Here is a 7888-nt window from a genome sequence, read left to right on the forward strand (position 1 = left end):
TCCCGCGTGCCGCGGAGCGGCTGGGCCCGTGGGGAATGGCCGCTGAGCCTGCGCGTCCGGAGCCTGTGCTCCTCAAATGGGAGAGGCCACAGCAGTGAGAGGCCCGCATAACGCAAGAAAAAAAAAAAAAAAAAAAAAAAAACACAACAAAACCCTGTGCTTCGCTACAGGGATGTGCACAGGCTGCGGACTGGATTTGGCCCTGGATTTGGGGCAGTACCTGCACAAGGGTACCCTGCGGTAGCCTGAGGCACTGACCTTACTTGCAAAACATCCAGAGAATGGTGGGGTGGGTGGGGAAGGTGAGGAAGATTTCTTGGAGAAATCGACTACCTCAACTAATTCTCCCTTCCCAGAAGCTTGACTTCATGCCTGGCCAACTTAAAATTCCCTGACTCGGGCTTCCCTGGTGGCGCAGTGGTTGGGAGTCCGCCTGCCGATGCGGGGGACGCGAGTTCGTGCCCAGGTCCGGGAGGAACCCGCGTGCTGCAGAGCTCCGGCCTGCGCGTCCGGAGCCTGTGCTCCGCAGCGGGAGGGGCCACGGCGGTGAGAGGCCCGCATACTGCAAAAGAAAAAAAAAAAAAATTTCCTGACTCTTCTTTGGCAACTTTCGATCCACCCCTGAGTCTCCTATTCACACACCTACCCAAAAAGTCCCTGAATGAGAATGGTGCCCCTAAGGCAAAATAAAAACTTTCACCCCCAAATGGCTTCCTTCCAGACAGTCTCAAACAAAAGAGACACGGGAGGGGCCACGGCGGTGAGAGGCCCGCATACCGCAAAAAAAAAAAAAGAGACACGAAATAATATCTCAAGGCCACTATCCCAGGCTCTTCAGTACCCTGGGGTCTCTAAGTGTTTCCCAGGTTCCAAGTTCTCTTTCACGACCCTTTTAAGAACAATCTGCACAAAATAAATGGAAATATACCACAAAGTTATGCTAACCACTGACAGTATTTGTCTGGTTCTGGGGTCTTGGGATCAAAGTGACCCCTCTCAATTACGCTATGACCACTGTCCTCACTAAAATGGGTACAACATACTCAGTGTAAAACTGTGTTCTTCAAACACCACTATTTCCCTGAATAATTATTACAAATCTGTTTTTCACCAGTTAGGTATACAAACTTTTTCTTTGGAGGGTATGATCCATTCATATTTTTAAAATCTTGTACTCTACCTTGTTCAAAGGACCTGTGATCAGTTTCCTTGGTTTACGGTAGGGAAGAAAAGTGACATTTGTGTGTACTTCTTCCTTTCTCCAGCACATTTAACAGCCTGTTCATTGAATCTGCTTTCCTTGGACTTTTCCTAACGCCCATATTTTTCCTGGATTTGGCAACCACAACGCTTCAGTATTCCGTGTTTGGTAACAAAACGTTACTTAAGTATTTCCAATGCCAAGAACCCTCAGCAATTTTAAAGCGTTCTAGCCAGAACAGCACGCTTCGGCTCGGGAAGGGGCTCTATGTCTTCTTTTACTGGGTCAGAGTGTCTATTTTAAAGGGTAGGGATGAGTAGAGACGAGATAGAGGCGTTCTCTCTCGGTGTAAATCTCTATGTCTCACTTACCACATCTCCATCACAGGATACCACCCGACACTAAGGTATCTGAGAGAAAAATGACATAATTTCAATCCTCGGCTGCTGAGAGCGCATCGCCAAGGTTACCAGGAACTCCGCCAGAGATAAAAGCTTTCCTGAGGCCGGGCTACCATTTCTTCCCCGTCACGTGACGTGCCAGACTTGGTCACATGATATACTGGCTCCTCCCATTCCAAACTGGAGAGGGGGGAAATCCAAGAAACCGGAGAACTTTGCTCCTGCAATACTCGCACCCCAGCTACATATGGGTCAATAAGGGATTCTCGAGGGGCTGCTAAGATTTCAGAAACACCGCCCTTTCCCGTCGAAGTCCGAGAGGACCCGGAGGCGCCAGCGTTCTCCGCCTGGCGCCCCCCAGCCCGATGGTTGGGCCCGGAAGCCACGCCCCCTCAGTCGCTCTCCCTGCTCTCGGTCCTCCGCGAGCCCCCAAGTCCAGCTCTCTTCCCCCCACCCCGCTCATCGGGGCTTCCTCTCACCGCCTTCCTATCTGGCCCACATCTAGGCGATCCCCGACTCCCTTCTTCATGGCGTCGCTTCTGTGCTGTGGGCCCAAGCTGGCCGCCTGCGGCATCGTCCTCAGCGCCTGGGGAGTGATCATGTTGGTGAGGGGACTGCCCGGCGACAACCGGAGAGGAGAGGGCCTGAGGGGCCCGGGTGTTGGAGGGCTGGAAGGCTAGGAGACACCAGGCGTTTGAAAGCAGCAGACAGGCCGGAGGGGGTGGTTGATTAGCCGCTGGAGAACAAGACAGAACTGAATTGAGAAATGGGGAATTGGAAGGGAGAGGGGGAGCTGAAGCTTGGAATGGGCCCCGGGGCTGGTCAATTTGGAGTACCCTCAAGGTAAGAGGAAGAAGAGCTACGTTCTTGAGAGATCCTTGAGCTGAATGGAGGGCAGTGGGGAAAGGGAGAGCTTGTTTCCGAAATGGATAGCTGGGCCCTGTTTCCCGAGGACTCTACCCGACCCACTTCAGGAAGAAGTAATATGGAGAAGTGCCGATTCCCTCTGACCCCCTCCTCCCTGTCCTGTGATAATGACGCCTCCGGAGAGGATGATAATCTGGTCCCTGGTTGCTCATTATTCCTAACCCTTGCCCCAGCCAAGTCTTCTCTATGTCACCATTCATGCCCTGTTCCGGGTGACTGGAGTCCAAATCCGGCAACAGCCATCCCTAATCCCAGCTCATTCTGGTAATTCCCATACCCAGATGTTGTGGCAACATTCGAAGTGCGAGGAGTTCAGGCAGTGACCAGGTCAGGTGCCTGAGTTCAACAACCTACCCTTTCCCTTTTTGCAGATAATGCTCGGAATCTTTTTCAATGTCCATTCCGCTGTGCTAATTGAAGACGTTCCCTTAACGGAGAAAGATTTTGAGTAAGTGGAGAGACGGGGGAAGTGGTCAGAATCATTGGCGGGGAATTGCAGGAGGCTGGATGCTTGGGACCCAGAGGCTAGGGAACTGGCTGCTCTGTTTAGCGCACAGGAGCAGTCTTGGGAGTCAGACCTCAGCGTCCATCCCAAACGCACCGCTTTAGGTGTGGCTTCTTTAGGTATTTTCCTTGATTTCTCTGTGCCTCGTCCACCTATGCAAAGTGTATGCTATAACAGAACTCACCCCATAGGGTTATGAAGATTAATACACGTAAAAGCGTTTAGAACGGTACCCGGCACATAGTAAGTGCTCTGTAAATGTTGGCTGCTGTTAATAATGTTTCCGATATTTCTCTGCCTAATCCCCACCCCTAGGAACGGCCCCCAGAACATATACAACCTTTACGAGCAAGTCAGCTACAACTGTTTCATCGCCGCGGGCCTTTACCTCCTCCTCGGAGGCTTCTCTTTCTGCCAAGTTCGGCTCAATAAGCGCAAGGAATACATGGTGCGCTAGAGCACCGTCGCGTTCCCCCTCTCCAGCCCCCTCCTCTATTTAAAGACTCTCCCCACCCAGTCACACCCGCCCCACCCCCAGTCTGGCGCCCTCTGCGGACTGGGTTTCCCTGGCGATAGACTGAATCCCTTGTGCTTCAACCTCTGGCGCCCGGCTGCAGTGGAGGGAGGTCGGGCCTGGCCGTTCCCTGTCCCTCCGGCCCCCTCGCCTTGTCCCGTTACACAATAAAGAGAAACTGCTCTCTTAAGCCTCGTGTGTGTGCATGGATTGCGGGGCAGGCATCCGGGCTGGAGATCGGACTCCAAACTGGGAGTCCCGACCCCTCGACGGAAGTGGAGTGAAGCCGGGCCGGAAGCGAGGCGGTGTCTTCCACTCTCCTTCCCGCGCGCCGAGGCGGTGAGGCGGTGAGCGGCCAAGCTGGAGCCAATCAGCTGCGGGAAGGGGCGGGACTTCCTGCGCGGGGGCCGGAGCCGTTCGATCGCCCTGCTCTCCGTGGTCCCGGCTCCGAGGTAGCGGCGGCGGCAACGTCTCCGTGAGGAGGCGCGCGGGGCCATGACGTCAGCGTCTACAAAGGTTCGACCTCCCTCGCGGACAGCGCTCCCTGGCGGCCACGGGAGGGCGGGGCCCCCAAGTTGCCTCCCGGCTCTTCCATCGCGGGCGAGGGGCGGGCGGGAGTCCAGCCTGGGGTGGGGCTAGGGGCTCCGGGCGGTCCGGCGCGGCACTGCGCGCCGGCCCCCCGTAATGCTGCCCCGCCCCCCAGGTCGGAGAGATCTTCTCCGCGGCGGGCGCCGCCTTCACGAAGCTCGGGGAGCTGACCATGCAGCTGCATCCCGTGGCCGACTCTTCCCCCGCGGGGTACGTGAGCCCGGGCTGGGAGATGGACGCTGAGAGCGGACGCTGGGTCTCGATCACAGACACCGACACTCTCTACGGCAGGGACAGATGTTAGTTTCCCTTTATGCCTGGCACAGCGCAGAGTAGGTGTTAATAAATGATTGTTGAATGAATGAATGACAGATAAACCACAGACCGAGGCTCATAATCCGGACTCATTTCACAGCTCTACCCTGCTGCGAACTGGTAGACCATAGACCGCCACCACTACCCACACCACACCACCCCCCAAATCATGTGGAATTCTGTCAGACTGCAGCAGACTGTGTTTTAGAGGCTCTGTCTGTAAGACCCCCACTTGTTGGATGGGTTTCAGTGGGCTGTTTACATAAGCAGCTGTTTCACGTTGATGGGGGAGAAGTTTTCTTCTAAGGTGGCGGTTGTTACAATATCGTGTGGTTGGGGGTCCGCAGGGTTCCCACGGCGCCTTAAGAATTTTGTTTTTTTTTTTTTAAGGAGGACCTCTTTATGCAAGGGGCCCCAGGCATCGCGGGGAGGAGGCTGGTTGCTGTGGAATGCGTAGCCTGTGGGCTGGCTCCACACCCCTCTTCCTCCCACTTTCGCTATTCCCTTCTCCCCTTCTGACAGTGCCAAGTGGACGGAGACGGAGATAGAGATGCTGAGGGCTGCTGTGAAGCGATTTGGGGACGATCTTAATCACATCAGCTGTGTCATCAAGGAACGGACAGTGTGAGGGAGGGTTGGCTGGCAGAGAAAGGGCGGGTGGGCAGCTTTCTTCCTCCATACCCATTGTTCCATCTTCCTCAAACTCCCTTCCAGCTCAACATCTTTCCTACTGTGTTGCTAGTTTTGTTAGCAACAAAGTCCCTGGAGAACTGAAAGAATAAAAGAATTGTCACAATTGGTCAGAAGTCACTAAAATGCTGTGGTAATCAGGACCTTACAAGAATTTGATTTTAGGTTTCCAGAGACACCCAATAATTGAATTTGGTAATAGGAAGTCCCTGGTTATTTATACAGATCTTTTGAGACTCTACTGTGGTGTTTCCAGGGATGTTATGATTCTGAGCTAGTGGATCAGGATCTATTAATAAGTCTCAGTCTCCCAGTAGGTCACCCAGGCTTACCTGGTAGCCTTCCACATTCATACATCTCTCCCAGAAGAGAAGTAGAAGACGGGCCTTTCCCATTCTCAGTTGGACTCCACTCTTCGGGCTCCATTTGCCCTAAGTGGCTGCAAGGCTTCAGGAAAATGAGAACCCTAGCAAAGAGTCGGGGCCCTCACCTGGATTCTTATGAAGGGGCTCCCCAGTGTTCTTTCAGAGTGGCCCATTGCCCCTGCCCTCCCCTCCCTGCTTCCCTTAGCCTCTCTGATGACTCCCTTCCTAGCTTGCTCTCTTCTCTTCAGGGCTCAGATAAAGGCCACCGTGAAACGCAAGGTATATGAAGACTCCGGCATCCCCCTTCCAGCTGATTCACCCAAGAAAGGGCCCAAGAAGGTGGCATCTGGGGTCTTGTCGCCTCCTCCAGCTGCCCCTCCACCAAGCAGCTCCAGTGCCCCTGAGGCCGGCGGTCCCCCCATAAAGAAACAGAAGGCTGGTAAGGGCTGTGGAGTTGCTGCCTGGGGATTAAAGGTCCCATCTGAGGTTCAGTGAGAGAGTTGGGCTTGGGTCAGAGGACAGATCTCTTTTCCTCTCCCAGTGAAGGTTCCCAGAGGGTGGCTGGGGTAGGGGAGAAAGGGAGGGAGGGAGGGAGAGCGGGAGAGCTTGAAACTTGGGGAAGTGGGCGGGGGGGGGGGGGGACCATCAGGAAACCTAGAACCTAGGTTGTGCCCCCCTCCCAGATGTGACACTCAGTGCTCTGAACGACTCGGACGCCAACAGTGACCTGGTGGATATCGAAGGGCTAGGAGAAACTCCTCCAGCCAAGAAACTCAACTTCGACCAGGGTAGGAGTCCTCCTCCTCCCACAACGGCTGAAGGGGTGGGGGAGGGTCTCAGCAGGATCCCCCTCCCAGGGGCTGTGGAAGAGAAGGTTCCCTCCTGTGCATGCAGGGGATTGGGTCTGCAAAGAGCTGGTGCTCTAGGGAGGTGGGAGTCATACTTGGGGCTCGCCCCATCTCGGCCCATTTTACTTCCTGTTCCAGACAGCCTGACCCTGGATTCTGGCCTTCTCTTGACCTCCGCTGAACCTCCTCTGCTCTCTTGCTGAGCCTTCCACCTCTCACCCCTCTCACTGTTCACCCTGGACCTGTGGACCAGTTGGGACTCTGAGCAAGGCCTGCATGAGAGAGGGTGGAAAGGCTGCCGGGTGGCCCACCTTGCTGTTGCTGTATGAGCATCTTCCTCCAACCCCTTTGACCCCCAACTGATGGACATTTTTATATGGAAAACAGTAAAGATCTCCCTCTCAGCTTGGTGCCTTCAGCCTGACATTACTGGAGTGCAAGGGACACCTCCCTCTCTCCTTAGACCCCGGGGCTCAGCCCCTCCTCAGCGGCTCTCACCACCCTGCCTGGAGCAGCACAGCCAATATTGGCAGGCTTTCTTCCCAGTGCCAATATTTCTGTGCTGCTAGAGCCAGGGGAGCTGGGCGTGGGCAACAAAGGCTCCACTTTGCTCTCTGAAGGTAGCACTTACTCCGGGGTCTCTGGCAGGCAGTACTCCTGAGACTACCCTAGGGATTTCAGAAGGGCAGCTTCCAGTGATTTCACACCTCCATTTCCACCCTCACCCCCCACCCCCGCCACCTCACCAGAAGGCCCCAGATGTTTTTCGTGTCGCTTCTCCAGGGTGGCCTCCCCGGCCAAGCCTCAGCGGTGCCTCCCCCACCCTCGCTCTAACACCACAGTGTGGTTTGGACGTGGCCACAGTGCCGTACAAACCACAGTGTGCTGCTGGGGCGGGAGCAGGACTGGGGTGGGTTGAGAAGAAGGGAGCACGAGGCAGTGCTGTGAAGACCCCTACCACCAAGGGTGGGAAGGCTTAAAAGGCGAACATGGCCCCAAGAAGCGTTGGGGAAAACAAGAAACCAGAGCTAGAAGCTGAGCAGGCAACTGGAGGGAGAGGGGCCTAAGGGGTGAGCTCGCAGTGTAATAAGACTGGAACCATCTTCCTTGTAGGAACTCTGCTCAGGGGATCCCGAGGGTGGGGTCAGAGGCAGAGGAAGCAGGGAATGACTGGGGGGGACCAACAGACTGCCTCTCGACTCAGCAAGGGCAGGGACCCAAGGCTTCCTGTGTCCGTTCCTCCCCTCCCTGGGTCAGAACCCAAGAGAAAGCAAGGAGAGACAGAAGGCCAAGGACAGCAGGGTTGGGAGTTGGCAGTCCAGAGGTGGTGGGGCCGGAACATGGTCGGGAGAGGGGGGCCGGAAGTCGCCCTGGGCCCTGGGCCTGCCACAAGATGGAGGCCAAAGGCAGGAAATGGAGGCCAGGGGGAAAGGGGAGCAGCAGGGCACAGGAAGAGGGCCATCTGGACCTGGGGGCCAGGTAGTCCACCCCCAGCACTATCCCCACTCCCCGTGGACCCCCAGCACCCAAGTCC

At 55.6% G+C, this 7888-nt stretch overlaps 2 protein-coding genes across 4 annotated transcripts; both read left to right on the forward strand.

Annotated features, from left to right (window-relative positions):
* The first annotated feature begins 2021 nt into the window (after positions 1 to 2021).
* Positions 2022 to 3738, forward strand: RNASEK (ribonuclease K). Its single transcript, XM_007457728.1, has 3 exons — positions 2022 to 2207; positions 2901 to 2977; positions 3350 to 3738. The coding sequence occupies exons 1-3, from the start codon at positions 2130 to 2132 to the stop codon at positions 3489 to 3491; spliced, it is 297 nt and encodes a 98-aa protein (XP_007457790.1). The 5' UTR covers positions 2022 to 2129; the 3' UTR covers positions 3492 to 3738.
* A 183-nt stretch (positions 3739 to 3921) lies between these two features.
* On the forward strand, positions 3922 to 6762 carry BACC1 (BPTF associated chromatin complex component 1). 3 transcript variants are annotated; one of them, XM_007457729.1, is made up of 6 exons: positions 3922 to 4064; positions 4252 to 4346; positions 4974 to 5075; positions 5755 to 5945; positions 6190 to 6294; positions 6493 to 6762. In XM_007457729.1, exons 1-6 carry the CDS (start codon positions 4044 to 4046, stop codon positions 6555 to 6557), a joined length of 579 nt encoding a protein of 192 aa, XP_007457791.1. In that variant the 5' UTR covers positions 3922 to 4043; the 3' UTR covers positions 6558 to 6762. The 3 variants fall into 3 exon arrangements, with proteins under 3 accessions (XP_007457791.1, XP_007457792.1, XP_007457793.1); XM_007457730.1 differs by having other exon boundaries at positions 6497 to 6762; XM_007457731.1 differs by lacking the exon at positions 4974 to 5075 and having other exon boundaries at positions 6497 to 6762.
* The last annotated feature ends 1126 nt before the right edge of the window (positions 6763 to 7888 follow it).

This window comes from Lipotes vexillifer, unplaced genomic scaffold (assembly GCF_000442215.2).
Source record: "Lipotes vexillifer unplaced genomic scaffold, Lipotes_vexillifer_v1.1 scaffold611, whole genome shotgun sequence".
In the NCBI taxonomy this organism is placed as follows: Eukaryota; Metazoa; Chordata; class Mammalia; order Artiodactyla; family Lipotidae; genus Lipotes; species Lipotes vexillifer.